At 40.6% G+C, this 21,487-nt stretch overlaps 2 protein-coding genes across 4 annotated transcripts in view; one reads left to right on the forward strand and one right to left on the reverse strand.

The window, feature by feature from the left end:
- Positions 1-1,188: 1,188 nt before the first annotated feature.
- On the reverse strand, positions 1,189-15,400 carry phc2a (polyhomeotic homolog 2a (Drosophila)). Of its 3 annotated transcripts, XR_267015.4 has the most exons (8): positions 15,074-15,400; positions 13,814-13,976; positions 8,872-8,950; positions 8,418-8,529; positions 7,864-7,990; positions 7,023-7,257; positions 6,467-6,584; positions 1,612-1,748 (listed from the first exon to the last, which is right to left on the reverse strand). XR_267015.4 is itself a non-coding variant. In XM_003454276.5 (7 exons), exons 2-7 carry the CDS (start codon positions 13,949-13,951, stop codon positions 1,594-1,596), a joined length of 846 nt encoding a protein of 281 aa, XP_003454324.1. In that variant the 5' UTR covers positions 13,952-13,976; positions 15,074-15,399; the 3' UTR covers positions 1,189-1,593. The 3 variants fall into 3 exon arrangements, 2 of the variants coding, with proteins under 2 accessions (XP_003454324.1, XP_005458859.1); XM_003454276.5 differs by lacking the exon at positions 6,467-6,584 and having other exon boundaries at positions 1,189-1,748; positions 15,074-15,399; XM_005458802.4 differs by lacking the exons at positions 6,467-6,584; positions 15,074-15,400 and adding an exon at positions 14,937-15,030 and having other exon boundaries at positions 1,189-1,748.
- Positions 15,401-15,845: 445 nt separating this feature from the next.
- Positions 15,846-21,487, forward strand: part of LOC100709004 (uncharacterized) — a 52,969-nt gene continuing 47,327 nt past the window's right edge. Inside the window, exons 1-4 of the mRNA XM_025901751.1 lie at positions 15,846-16,129; positions 16,427-16,609; positions 16,697-16,944; positions 18,824-19,967. Coding sequence (XP_025757536.1) covers positions 16,802-16,944; positions 18,824-19,967 — 1,287 coding nt within the window. The 5' untranslated portion in view covers positions 15,846-16,129; positions 16,427-16,609; positions 16,697-16,801. The remainder of the gene's footprint in view (positions 16,130-16,426; positions 16,610-16,696; positions 16,945-18,823; positions 19,968-21,487) is intronic.

The following is a 21,487-nucleotide window of genomic DNA, read 5'->3' on the forward strand; positions in this document are numbered from 1 at the left end:
TTCACACAACTCCATCAGCTGTGTGGTAGCAGACATTTCCACTAGTTATCATAGTAAAGGTGTGGGTGGGTTAAAGTTCCTGTACCCAAAAACCCTTGGGGCTCTTGTGGGTGGTGCCATAGATGCTGATTGAGCTGCTGAAAGATTTTAACCCCTCCGCTTTCATTTAGACAGGTCCATAGGTGTTCCTGACGTGGCTGTAGCTCAGGAAGTGAAGCAAGTCGGCTAATTGGAGGGTTGGTGCTATCCCTGGTTGAGAAAGTTCATTCAAAGTAACCTTGCTGCTCTCCGTTGGGTTCATCAGAGTATGAAAGGGTGTGACTGTTAGACAGAAAGCACTTAGGTATAGAAACAGTGCTTGTATGATGTGTGAATGAGGCATGTTGTATGAGTGGTAGATTAGAAAAGCTCTAAGAACCAGTCCAACTAAAGAAAACTGCACTTGGGGTCCTTAGTTGGTCATGTAGACAATAAAAGAAAGAGAATATTCAATTAGTAAAATCAACATCAATTTTAGCCAAAAGATAAACTAATTTCCAGGCCTCCTTGAATTTGGGAGAGCACCAGTCTGTGTTTAACACATGTTCAGGCAAATATTTTAAGTGAGTGAAGCCACTGCTGTGGTAGCTGCTCGAGCCTACAGGGATTTGGGCCATCTAAATAAAGAAAGCCTGGCTAGCCTGCACTTGCTTCACAGTCCACCTTTCTGAAAACCTTTAAATGTTATTGTGGTTGAAGCAATGACATGCTCTGACAGAGTATACTCTTACACATTCCCAGCTGCATTTCGGCTCTGAGCTGGGCTGTTTTGCATTTTTACCTCCGTTTCAGTCAAAGATTACTAAACCAGCAAAACCAACCATAGAGTGCAGAGTCTGGACCAAGCTTAGTTACTTTGTTAACTGTCTAATGTCTAACTTTAACACAACGTTTAACCACAGCCCTGCATTAAAGCTGAATAAATGAATAGTTATCTTCGTTGTCATTTCCCTGTCTTGGTTTTAGCATTTCTGATGTTTACACGGTTTTTGCCAACCACGATGGAATGCTGACTTTTTTCATATTTATTTTTCCCATAGCTCAAATACTGTGCAAACCAGACACAGAACCACGCAGAGATTGATGAGACTGTCCTAAAGCCGGATCACAGGCATTCAGGAATAATTGACTCCATGCAGGACGCAGAGATTCAGTCTTGAATAAAGTGTATTTTACTGAAATGGTAGGCACACGTTTGAAATCTTCACAGTCACGCTCCAAAACAAATTAAATGCTAAACCTAAGGAACAAAAAACACTATAAAAAACTAAATGTATTTGTAATCAAACTTTTTTCTACACTGCCTAGCTAACACAGCAGCCCTCCCAACCACAGGGCACAGTGAACTTGTGCCACAGTGAAGTTTTCAGTGTAAACGTTGGAGCTGACGTCCATTAGGTCAGAAGACAGTTACAAAATATCCATCAATGAAAATTGTCTTGGGACCTGAATTCAGCCGAGAACTATTTAACATGGGGAATCCTGAGCACGTCCTGTTAGTCCAGTAATAGCTGAGCTGCCATTGAGAGCTATGTATGTATCGGATGAGATGGACTAGGAGTCTTTGAGCATGCTGATCTGAGCAAAGATCTTGAGTGCAGGCCCCAGTTTGATGTTCATGGTTCCCATTAGGTGGTCCTCCTTCAGCAGCAGCAGGGCCTGCCCGTCGATCTCCTGAGAGCGGAACTCCTCGGCAATTTCCAGGCAGCCTGCAGCAACAGAGCGACAACAGTGAGTTCACAGCTCACATGCAGTCCTTACAGAGAACACTGAAATAATCTGTAGCTATTGGAAATCTCTTTGAAAGAAAAGGGAAGCACAAAGAGAGCGGGCAAAAAAGCTATTAAATCAGAACAGGACACTGCTGCAGTCAGGCATCAAAGAAATTACTATGATCGATTAATGTTTTGTAAAAATCGCACATCTGCATAGAGGGTTGGGATTTCCATGCTGTTAACACCTGTTTGGTGTGATATCAAACTGGAGACATCAGCTTCACGTGTTACAATTTCATTGCTGCATTTGTTGTGTGGCCAAAGTTGACCAGTCTGATCACCGTCAGGACCATGTACATGACCAGCTGTGAGGTCACGAAAATCTGGACCTCAGTAAAAATCGTGATTACTAAATGTTCCACAGTTAGCTGTTAGTCAGTGGCTTTATTGTCATTCCAACCACGTGCAGTGGTGCAGTACACAGTGAGACGAGACAGTGTTCCTCCAAGACCATGGTGCTACATGGTCTACAACAAAGACACAACAGAATGATACAGACACAACAGTGCAATAGAAATGCACAAAAGACTGAGTGTTGTGCCAAAAGTCACTTGGTGTATGAAGGTGTGTGTCAGTGTGTCGGTCCAGTCACTGAGTGTTCAGGAGTCTGACGGTCTGGGGGAAGAAACTGTTTCACAGTCTGGCAGTGAGCGCCGAATGCTGCGGTGTCTCTCTGCCAGAAGGCAGCAGGCTGAAGAGTGTGTGTGAGGGGTGTGTGGGGTCGTCCACGATGATCTAGTTAGTGGTACTTGGGAATAACAGCAACTCAGCCATGAAGTGGCAGGCCACATAAAATCAGTCAGCTCCAAACTTCAGGTGGCCTTCAGATTAGCTCAAGAAAAGGGCGGAGAGGGGTTCATGGAGCAGTTTTTCATGGCTGAGCAACTGCATCCAAGCCTTGCATCACTAAGCTCAAAGGGGTGGAGGAAAAAATTGATACAGCATAGCATCACCAAATTTTTTGCAGGCATATTGTATTAATACGGGAACCCAAATATTGATTTTTAATAAAAATTTCCCCTGACAGGAGATTGCTGAAAGGTTTGCTGTCTAATTCATGAAAGCACAGAGTGTCAGAAGTACAGACATTACTGAAACAGGCAGAAGTACAAATACCTGAATTAAAAAAAAACACTGTAGTAAAAGTTGAAGTACTAAATCAATGTTACACTAGTATAAGTAAACAAGTGAAATGTACTCAAAGTAAGGAAGTAAAAAGTAGCTCCATGAAGGACAATTCTACCAAAGGTAACTAAACCTTGTATGTTTTGAGGCGACTGAGGTCCTTCAACATCTGTCGGACAATCCTCAGGATTTTGTACGAGTCTGTTGTGGCCAGTGCAATCCTCTACGCTGTTGTGTGCTGGGGCAGCAGGTTGAGGGTTGCTGATGCTAACAGACTCAATAAACTGATCCGCAAGGCCAGCAATGTTGTGCGAATGGAGCTGCACTCTCTTAAGGTGCTCTAGGAGAGGCGAATGTTGTCCAAGATAAAGACAATGTTGGATAATTCCTCCCACCCACTCCATGACGTGCTGGCTACTCACAGGAGCACGCTCAGTCAGAGACTGAGATTACCAAAAAGCACCACTGACCGACACAGGAAGTCATTCCTGCCTGTGTCCACCTCCCTGTACAACTCCTCCACCTAACACACTGTATGCTGCTATAGCTACACCTTTTTGCACATGCTCTTCTTTCTTTCTTGTTCAGATATTTATCAGTAAGTGACTTATATGTATGTATATATTGTGCTATTTCTTACTTCTTGTATTATTTGTCTTTGTTACTGTTTGTACTGGAGCACTGTAACCAACATAATTTCCCCTTGGGATCAATAAAGTATTCTGATTCTGATTATATTCGATTACAATGGGAGAATACAAATCTACTTTCTAATTCTAATGAAGGCATTAAGCTTAAACTAGTGATGCAGGACACAAACACAGAAACATAATTATTTTCTGTTGTCTGCCAAACAGAAAAACGTTTACAGTCGGGGTTTAAAGTGGGATTCAGTAACTCTACGTCAGTTGTGATTATTATTGAACAGGTCAGCTGACCTGCTGCTCTTTGTGGATTTACACAACTGAATTCAACTAAATGTAAGCAGATGTTTGTTGAGCCACCTTTGCTGACTTTCCTACTCTAACAGTATACTGTACACTGTCTTTATACAGTTGGTAGAAATTCAGTGAATGAATCGACAGCAGCTCGTCCACAGTAATCTTTGCTACATTTAATGTAACCTAACACTGACTGTGAGCAGGCTAACCCATGTAACCACAAAACTACCATGCAACACTTTCATCAACATTTGAATAACACAAAGTTCCTATACTTAGCTTATTTTGCAGGAAGTTTCACAATATGAAAATATATAACTTATCAAAAGACATTATATACAGATCCAATGTGGGATTAAAAATGAGGACATTGCATGTAACCTTTAAATCTGCAGCTCTTACCTTTAACTATCACCTGTTTTCTTCATCTGTCGTCCTCCATCTCTGACTAACATTACACTCTTTTCTCTCCCTGGGAATCCAGCAGCTGGACCTTTAGTTAGCAGCACACTGTCACAGACTGCACACACACACAGTTTGTGTGTTTGCTGATGTTGAGCTGACAGAAATGTTGCATTTGAAATGACCTACCACTTAAAACACTTCAAATGCTTCAGTAGCACTAGCTAGATGCTAAAGTACAGTGGACATAACTTACAGACGCCAGCACTTCTTCCAGCCCACCGCCGAGTATAAACGCTCTACATTATACCACTGAGCCTAAAGTATCGAGCCTGTTTTGGAAAGTACAGATATTTGTGTAAAAATGGAATAACAGTAAAAAGTTGTCAGAAAAAAAGATACCTGAAAATTATACTAAGTACTTTGTTACTTCCCACCTCTGTAGTGCAGATAGATACTGAAAATGTTTGAGTAAGTCTTTGTCAATGAATCCAACTCAGTTGTGGCGAATGTAAAGTTTGGTGAAAGGGGGATTCTGGTGTGGGGTTGTTTTTCCACGAGTGGCCACAACCTCAACCCAAGAGAACGCCTTTGGGATGAACTGGAGAGAGGACTGCAAGTGAGGCCTCGTTGTGCAACACCAGACTTTACAAATGCACTTCTGGAAGAATCAAAAATTTCCATAAACACACTCCACATAAGAGCTGAAGCTGGTACAGCTGGAAACGATGGGCCAAGATCATATTAAACCCTGTGGATTAACATGCATGTAAAGGCACACGAGCAAGTACTTTTAGCAATACAGTGTATAAATGTTTCTGAAACTGCACAGAGATGTTGAGTAATTTTTACCCTTGAGTCATTTCAGTTTCAGAAGTGTGGAATAATTCTGGATTTTGTTTTATACACACACAAGATGCTGCTGGTCTTCACTGAGACACGATGAGGCTCAGCTTAGTGGGGCTAACCCGCCGACAGAAGTAGGACTCCCCCTGGAAAATCCCATGGTGGGGGCACATTTTTATATCAATATGGGCCCTATATGATGAAGCTCGTTCAACATACTCAGGACATCTTTTTCTATTATCTGGATTCACGTACTCAAACATTAGGGCTCAGTATAAATCACATGAAGCCGGGTTAACTCAGGGTTTCCCTGCACATTTACATTACCAGCCTTCACGGATCACATGACTCTTTCCCCACAGAAAATGATGCCTGTGACAGTTTTACTAGAAATGTGTTAAAATCTATAAGGAACATAGAAAACATATCAAAAAATGAAACACTGTTGTAAAAAAGACAATCATTCATTGTTAACGTGGTGATTTAGCACACAGAATGGTATCATTTTAAATCCAGTTCATCATTTTAACATTGAGTGCACTCTCACTGCTGATTCCTAAGCTGAAGGTTAAACATTAGAGCTCTGCAACATTAATCTTGAAATGGATCCAGTTTAAAGCTTACTGGAAATCGCTGCAGTGAAGTTCATTTCATTTAATGAGCAGGTAATCGTAATGTGTGTCCTGTGTTCTCGTAGCTGTAATCCCAGCAGCATGAAAGAGACTTGGTAGCATTTTATACATTTTCTAAATCGCCAAATTAACACACAGACACAGTGACAATGTGACAGTTTGTGATTCATTCAGTGGTTTTAGCAAAGCACAGTTTAACAAGCTGCACATATAAAACACATTCAACCAGCAGTAAATCTATAATACGCTTAAAACAGCCAATTTTAAACTGAAACCTGCTTCTGCGGTTTGTGTGTGTGGTAGATGTGGGAGAACAGGTCATCCACTAACTGGAAGGTTGGTGGCGTTTGAATTGATGAGGCTTCAGTAAACCACAGGACCAGCTGAGTCAGGATCATTTTAATCTGCGTCAGATCTCTGCTGGATTTTTAAAATTTAGCCACCTGCTGTAGACAGGTTCCTCTGTCCTCCATTTGTCCAGATATCTCGAGTTTTTTAAGAACATACTTCTCACCATCCCAAAAGCTCTTTGATAATACCTTGTTGGTTTAAAAATACTATTTTATGCCTGATAAACAGTATTGTCTTTGGCATTTTTGTATATTTCACTGGAAAAACGAACTTAAAAATACTGGCAGCTGCCAGTGCAACGCCTTAGCTGCTTATAGATACACCTCTGCTATCAGTTTGAGAATCCCCCACTAACCTTGAGGTCGAGGTCACTGAGATTTGAACTCGTCAAAGATATTTAGGAGACAGACCTATCCTACGTCGTGTCGAGTTACTGCATTCACAAGATTTTCAGAAAACGTGACTTCTCACCTCTGAAACAGAATCAGAAAACTTTATTAATCCCTGAGGAATATTCTGATTCTGACGCTGAGTCCAAGATGACTGACACTGGAACTTATCTCAGAGTAGATAGTAGATACAGCTATGGTATCAGTTTGGTGGCTTCCTCTCAGAGTTATCACATTCACTAGATTTTCACAAAACTTCAGGTCACTGAGATTTAAACTGGCTGATATTTTTAGTTGTCATCGAGTGAGTTAAGTGACTTTAATGATTCGTAGATTAATGTTCAGTTTAAATTATTACAAGTTTGTCTGGCTCCATAGAAACAAATTATGAATAAATGAGAAGAGGCTCTCTAGAGTTGTGCACAGCTGTCTCTCTGCACTGTGACTATCAAACGTAAAGGCTCCAGAAAGAAAAATGTAAAGCTGGATATGAACACAGGCGTTACCAGATCGAGCACCCACCTGGCAGAGAAGAGATGAACTTGTAAACGTTCTCTATGTTCCACTGCCCTGGATCACTGGGCAGGAAGCCATGGTGCAGCAGTGGCAGCTCAGAGCCTTGTGTCACAGGCAGGCGCTGGGAAGCTGACACAGGGGACGGGGGTCTTTTGTAGACGGACAAATCTGAACAGTGATTTGAGTCCCCCTGTGCAGGGTGGACTGAGTGAGCAGCAGGCTTCTGAACACAGGGAGCAGTCTGAGGGAGTCCGAGAGAAAAATGAGACTTTATTAAGGTTTTCCTCCCATGCTTAGGTGTAATACATCAGTCTGATTTAAAACAAACATGTAAAACCATATTCAAAAGTTTGGTACCCATGTTTTTACTAGCACAATCCAGAATTCTTGTTAGCCTCATGTTTATTTATATTTTGGTTGTTTATGTTTTGATCACCCTTGTTAGTAGGAGGGTCCATGCTGATGATGCTGGGAAAGTATATGGACTAAGAGCCAGTCTGGACCTCCAGGATGGTGGCAACATGGCAACCTTCAAACATTTCAGTCAGTTAACTGTGTCAGTTTCTTCATCCTTCAGAAACTGCAGTGAGCACGAGGCCACTAAAGGATTCGTGCCCTCAGGCCATCCTGATGAAGCTCGTTTCTGACTGTTTGGTCAGAGATATCCACTCTCTGGCTCTGGCAGTGCTTATCCTGTTCCTTCTTACACAAAGGAGCAGATACCGGTCCTGCTGGAGCTTAAAGAGCTTCTATGGCCGTGTTCAGCTCTCCTACAGTACCACCATCTTTGCAAACCACTCGCAGTTATCCTTCACTTCATTAGGGTAAATAGTCCTGGCTGTCTCACCTTCTTTTTAGATTCTATGATGGTGTTTTTGTGGTTTCCATTCACAGTTTTTTGCTTCTTCATGTTCTCCAGGGTGGTTTTGCGGTTCGGGAACAGACCCATTCGCTTTGTGCATCCCACATTGTAACTACAAGGATAGCAAACAGGGCAAATTCAAAATCTGTGCATCATTCACAAGCCTGAACTAGATGTTTACGTCTGGTGTGTTGTGAATTAAGTATTCCTTTGCAATTCTCAGTAGAAGTGTTCTTTGTATTCAGTTCCATTTTTATTTATATAGCGCCAGTTCACAACAGTAGTCACCTCAAGGTGCTTTATATTCTAAGGTAAAGACCCTAAAATCTTTTAAATAGCTGGAACTATAGCACACAGCAAGTCACTGCACATGGGACAGAAACATGTGACACTGAGGTCACAGGCAAAGACTGGACCAAACACTCAAGTAGCTTCCTAAGTCACGTTCTCCTAAATGTTGACTAATAATGCATCAGCTCGGAGACAATGTTGAGGCAGTGAACCAGAGTGAACTGTGAAAATGAAGACAATGATCTTACCGTTTGGCACACACTGTAGAACAGAACCTCTTAGACCTTTTGAAGATGTAGGCAAAATCCACCCTGCCGCATAATTCACAGGTGAGCATGGGCTCCTGCTGGCCCTTTACCTCTGAGGGAACACAGTCAACACAATCTTTGTGATCATCACTCTGAAACTGTTGAACATCCAGTAAAAAGAACTGCATCCAGCAGCACCAAGTGGCTAACAGCGTCAATGTAACTGGAATGTCATTTAGGCTCACTTGAGGTACTAAAGGGCTTTTATATTTACATAGTTTTGTACAATTTGTGGTTACATATATCCCACAGGCAGGTTTCAACAATTTCAAATGACACCATACCTCTCAGTACAGCTCTGGACTGATTTACAGGGACTCTTCCCTTTCAGTTGACAAGCGTGCCCAAACCAAGTCTATATACTGAGAAAGAGAAACGTTTAAATTTGACAAACCCTTTGCTGACAGGCTGTCCATCTTTGAATCTGGTGTATATCTTCTTAGATTCTCTATTGAGAAAGATGGACGTTCCACCTGCAGACAAAAAAAACATATCAGTGCACTCATGCTTATTGAATACTGTTGGATGAAATCATTCATAAGCATGTATTGTACATGAATGAGACTATCTTAATAGTATGACCTATAATCACTCTTGTCATAGTGGGACGGTAGGAAATACTGTCCCACTATGACCCACTCGTGTCTCTCTTAAATGTCACAGCGATCAGCTGGTGGGTTAGCGAGGCAGAAGTAACGCTGTCCTAGAACTATTCAGGAATCAGTCTATAATTAGCAAAGACAAATAAAAGCCTTTTAAGAAGACTGTAGTTGAAAACATTACTTAAAAGTCTTTTAAACACAGTCTTTTAATAAAGATAAACAGCTCATAGTTAATATTGATGTGTCCACTCATGCTGAGACTTCTTCCAACAGTCTTGTTGGGAAACGGTTTAACAAACATGTCGTTGGCTTGAATTATAGAATTATAGAAATCTGCTTAGACAGAGTAATAGAAGAAGGAAGTAAGCTAAATAAAGAAAAGCAGTTATTAAAGTTGCTGTAAGAGTAAGATTTTATTTGTGTTGGCAAAAAATAAATAAAACAAAAACAAAACAACAATATTTTTCTCCCATTCAGCCTATCCCAGCTTCCATGTGGCAAAACACAGAGTACAGCCTACACAGGTCATGTTGCAGGTTAACACAGAGAGACACACATTAGTTTGCACTTACATTCATACCTATGGGCAATTTAGAATCATCACCTTAACCTAATCCCACCAACTACATGTGTCTGGATTGTGGGAGGAAGAAAGAGTGCCAGAGTACCTGCAGGGAACCCCACGCAGACAAGGGGAGAACATGCAAACTCCACACAGAAAGGCCCCAGATAGTGGATTCGAACGCAGGACCTTCATGGTTTCTCTGTGTCGCTCACATTGCTTACACTAATTAACAATTTAGATGGTAAGAAACCAAACAAAAAACAAAAAAACAGTGAAAATTTCAGGCTTTTATCTTTAGTGGTTTTTTTGAGTAGTTTTTTTATGGTTGGGAAAAATATCAAACCCAGAATTTTCACTGGTATTTTTCCATTGTGTTATACACCAACAACCATGCTGTTGATGTTGTAACAAAGGCACCGATTTACAGCTTGTTGTACTTTTGGAGGAGCATGACATTGAACATGGTGACTACCACTTAGCAGATAGGTGGTTCAGCCCAGGCAAAGTGCTCAAAGAGCAGAAATGTCACTGAACCTTACTTCACTTCACTTGTTCAGCCCAAACAGACTTTATTTATTGAACAAGAAAAAAAACAATTGAAAGACGCACATGCAGTAAATAAACTATAGCAACAGGTCTTTGTATAAAGTTAAGGCCTTGGACTTTTGCACACACATGCACACTGCGCTCATGTTTGGTTTTTGAAATGCTGATAAAATTTTGGCATTTTTACTGTGCCTATGTCACATTAAATCACCTCACTGTAACAACTACTCTTTCCAGCTACAGTTCATAAAGAGATTCAATTAATATTTAGCTAAACTGTGCTAACTGGTGCAGCACTTCACAGTCCCAGTTTCTTATGCTGACTTTGGGAAAATGAATTTCCCAGGGCTGAAAAATGCTTCATGTGTAAATTCTGACCACTCCGTCCTCTCACAGGAGAAGCTCACAGAAGCATCTTATTGATGACTAATAAACTCAATATAAGAAAGCCTCTCTCACACACACACACACACACACACACACACACACACCCACCCACCCACAGCATTCTCCAAAACAGTAATTTTGTATAAGGCAAGGAACTGAAGACACTGGGCAGGGGCGTGCACAAATCTCATCTTGCGCGAGTCTATCTGTTAATGTGACATCACTCATTCAGACCGATGACTGTAGAAAACACCTGGAGTGATCTCTACTGCCCCCTGTTGTCTAGCTGCAGCATAGGCCATAAAGCAGATAGGACTGTGGTAAAACTAAACAAAAACACATTTTCTCAGATAAATTTCACCCAAAGATGCTTTCAGCTGTTATTGGTCGTCCTCATTACGTGTTCGAGGGAAATCCTTTCCCATAAGTTTGATTCTAACTTCTAACTTGATGCTGTTACTCTGAGGTCCAAAAGTCATTGCGCTGCCCAGCCACCAACATTACTGTTACATTACAGGCTGAACTGTTCTCCTACTCCTCTGCAGAGCTGTTAAATAAATGTCTGTAAACAGCTGCATGTTTCTGTCTCCACATCTTTTAGGGATAAACTTCACATTTGACAGTTTGTGATGATTATTTTGTCTATGCAGTAACAGATGCTGACCTAGGATTTCTCACCCTGCCCAGTGACAACAGACAAATGTCCACTCTGAATGGTAAATACACACATTACATTGGATTAAACTTCAAAAAAGTCAAAGAGATTAAACATCTTTGTAGTTGGAGTCATTACAGGAGCATAAACAGTAACTCAGTTCAGTGTTTAAGAAAGCTGCTGATCTCAGACCTGCAGAGTTTCTGCTTTAAACACTGAATATATTCAACTGCATAAAGAGAACATGAGAATTTCTTTGACAGCATTAAATAAATCCTAATGTAAGGTCAAAGGTCTTCACTTGTTTGTTGAACTAAAAACTCTAATAAGGAATTCTTTCACATTGTGTTATGCTAATAGCGTCTTATTTGCCATAAAGTAATTCAAAGCCATTCATTCCAGAGTAACCGGAGAGGATAATACACAGTCTCGACCAAAAGTTTAAGACCACTCAAAAAATGGCAAAAATCATATTTTGCATGGTTGGATCTTAACAAGGTTCCAAGTTGAGCTTCAACATGCAACAAGGAGAAATGGGAGTGAGACAAAACCTTTTTGAGCATGCAATTTATTGAAAACAACGCTTAAACTGCAACAGGCTGTTGTAGCAGGCTGATCCCTGCAATGAGCTTCAGTCCTCCTGATGTTTCTGAAATGATGTCTCTCTCAGTGAGTCAACAGAACATCTGGCACAGGACAGCTGTGGTGACAGAAAGGAAACAAGCTTCTCCAAACCTCTGGACACCCAGCTTGATCCCAAAGGCCTCCCTCACTTGTGAATGTATTTGTTCATAATAATGTGGACTCTGTTATTAAATGAAAAGGACAAATTAAACTTCAATCAAACCTTCTGCTGCATTTTTAGATCTAACATTTTATTTAACGTTTCCATGTCAGCAGAGTGCTCTGTGAGTGGATCTAAGACTGTTTAAATCTGCTGTTCTATATCATCCTCAGTCTTATGGTAAAATCTCAAAGAACGACTTTTAATGTCCAGATAATTCTAAAAGTAACTCTGCTGACGTCACCTCTGTTTAAAATGTGACAACAAAAACTAAGGAGTGCTATATCATTCAAAAATGTGTATAGCATTGCTAACTAGCTAGTAACAAGTCTTTAACACACTGCATATGCTAACAGCTAATCTAGCAAACAAATTAACACCAGGAGCTACAGAGTGATGTCAGGTGCTGTGTACAGCTATAAGATGTTAAGATGTGAGTCTTTTGAATCATAGCGACGTGATTGTACTTACCTTAATTTAACAAGCTGTCAGTAACGGTGAACCCAGCAGCAGATACCCTCAAACTGGAGCAGCTGGGGTACCTTAAAAGAGCAGAGGGGCATGTTCGTGGTCACGTCCAGTCGGTGTGTGGGCGGGAGTTCGACGCAGTGATTGCACCTCAAGTCAGTACTGCGGAGACACTGGCTCCAAAAGTGCAACGTAACAGCTCCCACAGACGGTCTGGTTTCATATTTGCACAATGGGAGGACGTGGAGCCACACGCTCCATCTTTCTACAGTGAGTTTGTAAAACCATCAGCACAGATCGTTAGAACCAAAGCAGCCACGTTATGTGAAAAGACAGTCACTGGACCATGCTTCATGAAACGGGGTGAGACGCCATCCCATAATTCATGACGACGGGCTATCAGACCATTCGTGAAAACAACTGCCATAATAAACAAAGTGGAGCAGATCATGTAGTTTTGCATTTGATGCCATAACCTCCTGATCATTCTTCAGTTTTTAACCACAGTTTGTTAAACGCACAGCTGAACTGTCAACATCACAACGCTGGAATATAAACTAGTTCTTGTTGAGTTGTTGCTGCATGAAGAACACAGAACGCTACACAAGCTCAAGATTATGATCTATGTTAATTTATAAAAATGTATTTAAGGTTTTGTATAAGTGGAATCACTGCAGTCTTTGGGATCATCATAAATTTTTTTTTTTTCTTCAGGGCAGCTGGGATAAGTGATGGATGAAGGGAATTTTACTGCAGTCACGGAAATCCTAAACAGGGAGGCGTAGAGCAGTTACACAGCAGGTAAATATAAGAAAACAAGATGCATTCATTTTTTTTTATACATTACTGGACAAATTTACTAAGTGAGGCAAATTATTATAATGTCGTAATGCACTATAATCTATATAGAAACATGAAGCCAGTTCTGCCAAGAAAATGTCAATTAGTGGCTCAAACCTCCCAAAGAGGGAGGATGAGGAGAGCACTGCAGGCAAGCTAACAACAAATAATTCGGTGTAAGTTTCACGCAAGTGTTTCTCTTTAACAATGGTGAAAAGAGACGAGGATGAATGAAAATCAATATTGTTTTTATATTAGAAATAAGTCGTTTGATAGAAAGAGCCAAACACTGTGCACTGAGTTATAGGGCTTAGAACTCAAACTGTTAGAAACCTGAAGTCTGAGTGGAACAGCTGACAAACACAACACAAAACATTATATTCTGTCAGATGTATCAAATCTAATCTTCTGTTGTCACTTTCAGGCTGTGTATTCATGCACTAAACAAACATTTGCATTAATAGAAACATACATAGGTCCAGTACTCACAGGGAAAGGCTCTGCACCCTCTTGGATAACGAAGCCTTCTATGAGATGGGTGAGGATGTGAGACTTGACTATGGCCTGGGCACGTTTACTCTCTCCATTGTGTTGGGTGCTGTTAGTGTTCCCATTCCCAGAGGTCATGACTGGAGCACAGGGCACCCCTCACCTGTCAACAGGAGCAGCATAACAAAGTCAACAAGTGCTCGCCATATGGACGAAGATGCTGGTCAAATAGACAAAGAATGCAGGCTCACATTATTTGGAAGAGACAATTAAATGTTACTCACCCATATGGAAAAGATATATTTAAATCTTATAAAGTTTGTATCTGTCTTGTGTGAAACTTGTATGAAAAGCATACAAGAGTGGAAACAGATATAAGATCCCTAGAAAAATTATATAAATGAAGCTTGTATGTTTTGGATACAATATATGAAAGTGGCCACTTTCATGAGTAAATCATATAAGCCTTATATGATTCACTATATGAAGCAGGCCACATCTTATGCAAGTCTTTTATAAGTTTTTTTCTATTTTTTTTCCACATGGGCAGTGTCACGAAGTGTTAGTTTTATTCCTTCAGCAACACGTTTGGATTCTGTATCCGTTACAGCCTGTTTTTTCAGTCATGTAAACTTTGGTTCTTTTGCAAACTTGTTGCACTAATCTGAGAATGTAACTCATGCTGACATGAAGATCAAAGGTGTCCCGCTCCGATTTGAGCGTATATATCTGCCTTAACTGAATCTGAATTTCCAGATTTAAGAATGGCGTGAGTCACTCTTTACAAAGGGGGACCTCCGTTAGGCTAACGTGGGGTTGTGCGTGCGCGGTTGCTGTGGAAACCCACGATTTAATAAGCACCAAAAATGAAAGAACCGTGGAATCACGCTGCCATATATATGAATGTGATCTGGATAACGTTAACACTATAGGCTGTGTGACTTTGAACAGTAAGAGCGCAGAGTGTTAATAATCCAAACTCGCTAACGAAAACATAACAGCGCGTGTGGCTCAAATTTAAACCGCACACATTACATTTAAGCGAAACAGTAGAAGTTAGACCCGTGTAAACCAAATATACCTGTAAATACTATTATATATATGCAGTGTTGCGTAAACTTACAGCTAGCTTTGTATCAAATCAGTTTAGCCAGGCGGACACTTGGACCTGCGGGTTGCGTAGTGGATAAAATTAGCGCATTCAAACGCACCTTTTCTTCGCCTTAAAAAAAAAGACACATTTAAGATGAGTTCACTTACTTTTACGGTTCGAGACCGCCTCTGGGTCGGAGGGATACCAGCCGTCCCAGTCCGTAACAATAGTAGAGGGAAGAAAAGCTCTTTGTTCAACGGCTCCAAACAACGCTTTCATATACTGATTACACTCCCTCCGTGAGAACGGCAAGGAGTCCGACCCGGGAATCTTTACCGGGCAGCGGGCCCACCGCGTTACACGAGGACGCGGAAAGTTAGCGACCCTACCATAACCGCACTATGTTTCACCATTCTCCTTCTTTCTGCACACAATACTATACACTTGGACGTGTGTGTTCATTTCTCAAGCCAAATAAAGTTACGTAAAGCACTTCCGGTAAGCACTTTCAAAATTAAAAGCCACAACCGAGAGAAAAAGGAGCTGTGCAAATATCTGCGGTTCGATTCCTGAATCTAAACTCAAATTTCCTGATTTCTCTTCGGAAAACATGAACTTCTTTCTTTACATCAAATCGAAAGAAATGTTTTTGAGTGAGATAACAAATAATTAATAAACGTTTTATAAAATACAGTGAAACTATGGAATCAGAACGATGCCACCTTGAAATGAAACCGAAGAAAATATTGAAACCGAAAACTGGATTGAAACCGAAAAATGGATTGAAGCTGAAAAAAAATGGATTGAAACTGAAAAAAAAAATTTGTAAGCAATTTTTTCGGTTTCAATATTTTTTTCGGTTTCCTTTCAAGGTGGCATCGTTCTGATTCCATATGAAACCACTGCAAAACACAAAAGTCTGGGTAGTGAACGTATCGGACCAGTGAAACGTTTCAGCCAGTTTAGTTTAGTTTTGTTTATATCGCCCCACTTCACGACAACAGTCAGCTTTATATCGCAAGGTAGATGTGATACAATAAACCCTAATGACAGTGAACCTTACTACACGCACATGGCGAGGAAGAGAGCTTTTAGGACTTCAGGCAACAGCCATCCGTCCCACTGGTTGTCGGCTGAGGAGAAAGACGGGAAAAAGAGGAGAATAGAAAGACAAGACAAACAACAAGAGTGAATGGCATACGATTCTCTAAAGAAACAAAAAGGTGAATGGGATTATATGAGTATAGCATTTAATTAAGTTAATCTGAGACCGCGCAGATCAGCCTGTGGACACAGTTCAGTTCAGCTTCCACATGTAAACGGGATATTTTCAGGCTGATTAACATTAGGGGAATTTACACTGTTTGAATAACTGTGTGCTGTCGCAGAGATTTACAGTTTAATAGAAAATATGATTATGTATCCTAAACATTATAGACTCGATAGACTTGTGCCAAGTTCACCATGGCCATGTTATTAAATCAAATTTGAATCATTATCACCAATAAAACATCAAATAGTTGGCAGGAAAACCACGACTTCCTGCCCACCGAGATCACTTTCATAATAAAACCGCTGGAGCCTGTGCCACCGAAGAGACATGCAGCTTTAGTCTTGCCCCGCCGCTCGGGAGAGAGGCTGCGCACTACACCCCGCACAGGCCGGCAATCACAGAGCTCAGAAAGGCAGAAACAGCTTTTACGGTAAAATTAACGTAATGTGTGTTTTGGATTAAATGCGTTTTATTTGAATGAATACATTTATTTGTATCAGCATTTTCAATTTTTAAGGCCACAAACGAAGTGGACACTACGTGGCTGGTGACTTGCGCTGACTTCTATCAGCGGTTCTTCATCTGCGGTGAGTCAAATAACAGCAGCTCCAGCTCAAGTCTCATGACGTCCTTGGACTTGATGAAAAAACAGTGTTTTGCATCTGGGACGCTGTCCTCAGCTTCTCTCAAAAGAAGGTTCATAAAGAAGAGCAGGGTCGCTCCGGGGAGGCAGCACGATGCGGGCAGCGAGTGTCAGCTGTGCAGGTGAGACAGAAAGTTTGGACACACCGAGAAAAAAACCCAAAACACAGGCAGACATTTGGAGTATATGGTTCTTTTAAAAAATAAATAAATACATACATTTCCCACATTTGCTGTAGATTCTGCTGACTGATTACTTGACAGATTGCTGTTCTTAGGGTTCATGTTTATGTTGTCTTCATAATAATCAGATAAGTTTGGATCTCCCCTCTTATTTAGCGGAAAACAAGAGTTTATTTATTTGCACTAAACAAAGAATATGAAGAGATTATCAGCTTTATTCAGAGTACATCTAAATATTGTTGACATCTTAAAGGATAAACCTGAACTCTGGACCTCTGCACTCAACAACATTAAAGTTAAGGTTAATGTGTTCTGTTGTATAATTGTTTTGCATTGAGAAACTGCAGCATCACACCAAGCAATTAAGAACTCGGTGAAAATCAAAAAAGTGACAACAAAAAGAAACGTTCTGTGGAAACTGTGGAGGGATTTGGTCTGAGGCTTGCTACTAACGAGTTGGCAGTATGGGTTGGCTAAAAAGGCTGAAGGGAGGTGCCTGGTGTACCTAATAAAGTGGCTGGTCTCTTTCACTTAATTGAATCTGCAAAATGCCACTCAGCACTATTCATTTGAAAAAGTTAATAAATTCACAACCACAAGTTATATTGTCATGATAAAATATATAATAAAAACAAAAACTGAAGTAGCTCGTCTCCATTCGTGTGTTTGGGTCAGATGTAAAAAGAAGTTCTTTCTGCTTTTCTCTGAAAATCCACGATCAAGTTATAATAGGAATATACTGGACTATACTGGGCACTCAAATATGTCCAGACCAAACAGTACACCTCATAAGAAAGAAGACAAATCTTCAATTTTCACTAGAATTTTTCTATTTCTCCCATTCTACATTCAGTTAATTAGTCTATTCCAGTCCTCCCTCACTTAAATAGGGAGATGCTTTTAGGACCTTTTTTTTTTATAAATAATTCAAGATCCATAAGACATACGCCTGACAGAAGTAGAAGCAGCCATCTCACCACAGAGTCAAATGATTTTGGGCAAGAATTGTGTCCCTGTATCAGTCCTTGAGAAATAATAATAATATTTGACAATAGCACATAGTAGGATCTATTGTTTTGTAACAATTCTACCACAAAATATAACAGTAATAAAGAATGTACCTTTACAATAACACTGTGGCGGGGCATGGCCTGCGGTGCTGTGCAGGGAAGGCGGATGCACCTGCACGGCACCTGCAATCACGCCCCGCCGACTTAAATATTGTACTGGGTCCTGTAGTAGGGGTTGTTGTCGTTATGTTGAGCTGGCAGCGGGAGAGCTGCAGCTCTGGGTGTGGATGTACAGCAACCGTAAAAGTGTTAATAAAGTATGCTCCAAAGCATGAACGTGCACCCGGGTCTGCCATGGTCATTTACAAACACATAGTGAGATTCTTCCCACTAGTATTAACAATAATCCAACAACAATATGTTGTATGATGTGTTGCTTTGCAACAGTCGCACCAAAATACATAAAAAAGGGACTAAAACCCTGTTAAACGTGTGGTAGTGATGTCTTTCGGAATATTTGTAATGCAAATAATATGTATTTGCATATTCACCTGCCAAATAAAATGGCCTGCTATGAGCTGTTACATTTTCGTTTTTTTTAAATGTTTCACTTGGCACTAATTTGCATGTGTGCCAGCATAGTGGGCGCAATAACATTAAAGCTTAAAAATACAGAGTCTAGAAACCTGTATTTTCTATCTTTGTCTATAAAGGAACAAAAACAGTGCCTGTAATTAGCATTTAGACAGTGCTTAGCATTGCGTAGTTTGTCTGAAGCACACTGAACAAACTGTTTTCTTCTTTTGCAGATGTTCCATATTTTCCCATTCAGGCAGCAACCAGACTGTTCGCCGGATTCTGACAGCCTGCCTCCTCTCTTTCATGGCCCTGCTCGGCTCTGTATTCATCGACATCAACTCCAACTTTGACTTGCTGTACACTACAGAAGCAGCTTACAGCGAGCTGACTTCATGCAGGACTCTGACTCTCCTGCAACTTGTCAGTAAACTTCAAAAGACGAGACATTTATTTTCCAAAAAAGCAGGGAATGAGACAGCTGAGGCAAGTTTTTCTAAGATGCTTTTTCTCATCTTTGATAATCATTGTGACGAACTGGTGGGTCGAAGTAATGACATTGGGATTCCTTGCGGTACTGAGTTTCCTAGCTTTTGCAAAGAGCTAGTAAGGAGCATTCAAGGATTGTTAAATACTTCACAGGATACAAACATTACCAGTGAAAATGGAATTCTTGCTTTCTCACTGGCTATTGAAAGACTTCTTGACATCTGGTGTACAGTAGAAGATACTTTGGTAAAGGCCAAACAGAATTCTAATTGGAGAGATGTACTGTCTGCAAGACTGTTGGTCACCTTTATTGAGCTCAACCACCAGTTGAGAGACTTTGGCCACATGCAAACTCCTACTGGCTTCCAGTTTAGATGGTCATGCATTCTGAGCTACCTCAGCTTTGCCAGGGTTTTGACAGAGAAACTGAATGACTGTTGGCTAGAAAACATAGACCTCAAGTTAAACACTACCCTGGATGTTCAGCATTCCTATATTTTTGACACAAGTCAATGGCAGATCTCTGGCACAAGTACCGAACGTCTGTCTGGGTCTCACACTGGAATTCAAGCTCTGACAAACACTCAGCAGTGTTTATTTGATCGTGCAGTGTTGGCTCTCAGGGTGGGCTCTCGATCCATCTCTTCAGGCCTCAGTATGAGGATATGCCTGCTGGCCATGGCGTGCCTTATCTACCCTGTGGTGATGTTCTCTTTCAAACAGATGACAGAGTGGATACAGAACTATGCCCACAGTCTGAAGGAGAAAACACAAGACCTCAAGCACCAGAGGCAGCTGGCTGAAGATCTGCTTCACCAAATGCTGCCAAAGTCAGTTGCCAAACAGCTCCGCCAGCATAAACACGTTGAAGCTGAGAGCTATGAAAAGGTTGGTGCAAGAGGTTGCTATGACTATAACAGGTTATACAGTGAAGGATTGCTGGTGTCTAAATCCCCCTTCAAACCTGACTGGACCAGTGGGCTACTACTGGCCTGTCATTGGTCTTTGGAAACAAAATATACACCAGAACAGTTTCAAAATAAATTCTGCATTAGAAACTGTTTATGCAGTCAGCTTTCATTGTATCTTGTGTCATATTAATTTGTACATTTTCTAATGAAATAAAAGAAAAGTTAGAAATGTGCAACAGGAAAAACACAAAATAAGAAAATTAATCTGCAGTAATGAGGCAGGCTTTGTGTCTGAATCTTTAGTAGCTTTATAATTAGAAGAATCTGATTCTGAAAACCCAGAAATCTAAATTAGAAGAGAAATGTAAAAATCTGAACTAAATTAATATACAGGGATAGAGAGATAAACTTTATTTTTCTCTATAAAATTCTTGAAAGCATGGTTGTAAAACAGCTGACTGATCATCTGCAGCGAAATGGTTTACTTAAAGAGTTTCAGAGCTCATCACAGCACAGAAACAGCTTTAGTGAAGGTTACAAATGATCTTCTTATGGCCTCTGACAGTGGACTCATCTCTGTGCTTGTCCTGCTAGACCTCAGTGCAGCGTTCGATACTGTTGACCATAATATCCTATTAGGGCGATTAGAACATGCTGTAGGTATTACAGGTACTGCACTGCAGTGGTTTGTATCATATCTATCTAATAGACTCCAATTTGTTCATGTAAATGGAGAGTCCTCTTGAGAGGAAAGAGATTTTATATCTCTAAGAGTAATCTTTTACTATTTTACGAAGATTAATGAAAAAAAAAAGCTTTCAGTACAGGCGCATTTCAACCTTTATTCCTCTGATGATGCAAAAACCTAAAACCTTAAATGCAAGTTGCAACTTTGGCAAAGAAAGGGAAGACAACAACCTTTACCTTATACACTTGCCATTTGCTTTGATCATTTAACCAAACAAATCCAGAGCATGTGCGGCTGTGAGAGCTGTGGGATGTTGCTGCGAGGGGGTTACTTCTGGAAGATCTGCAAACACACACACAATGAATGTGTGTGTGTGTTTGCTGCCTTTGTTGCTATTGTTAGCATAATTGTCTATAATTGCCCTGTTGCATATTCATTGGAAGATAAAACATATCGTATGAGTGAAAATTGCATCTGGCTTTTTGAAGAGATTTGAAGCAGCTGTAGCAAAAAAGCCGTCTGAACAGGGCTGTGGGGCGATTACAGAATACGACTTGATAGGGTAAATTTTAAACAAATTTCAAGTTCTAGAGTATTCTGGGAGGAAACTGTAATACCCCTTGTTAATTTGTTTCAAACTAAATGAAAACAGAGAACAATTCCAACTGAGAACAGGATAGAGATACCGATATAAAATATAAAGCGCTCTATGATATGGGACATAAGATGCAATGCCTCTTGTGGGCTAACCATGGGAAAAATCCTAGACTTTGAGCTGCAAGCTGACACATTGTACTCAGATCACAAAA

This window comes from Oreochromis niloticus, linkage group LG20 (genome assembly GCF_001858045.2).
Source record: "Oreochromis niloticus isolate F11D_XX linkage group LG20, O_niloticus_UMD_NMBU, whole genome shotgun sequence".
NCBI classification, from domain to species: Eukaryota; Metazoa; Chordata; class Actinopteri; order Cichliformes; family Cichlidae; genus Oreochromis; species Oreochromis niloticus.

Coding starts and splice junctions, on each gene's coding strand:
- phc2a (XM_003454276.5), bottom strand. CDS start 13,951: ATGACCTCTGGGAATGGGAACACTAACAGCACCCAACACAATGGAGAG. Junction 8,951..13,813: donor AGGGTGCAGAGCCTTTCCCT/GTGAGTACTGGA, acceptor TTTTGTCTGCAG/GTGGAACGTCCATCTTTCTC. Junction 7,258..7,863: donor TCATAGAATCTAAAAAGAAG/GTGAGACAGCCA, acceptor GGACTCCCTCAG/ACTGCTCCCTGTGTTCAGAA.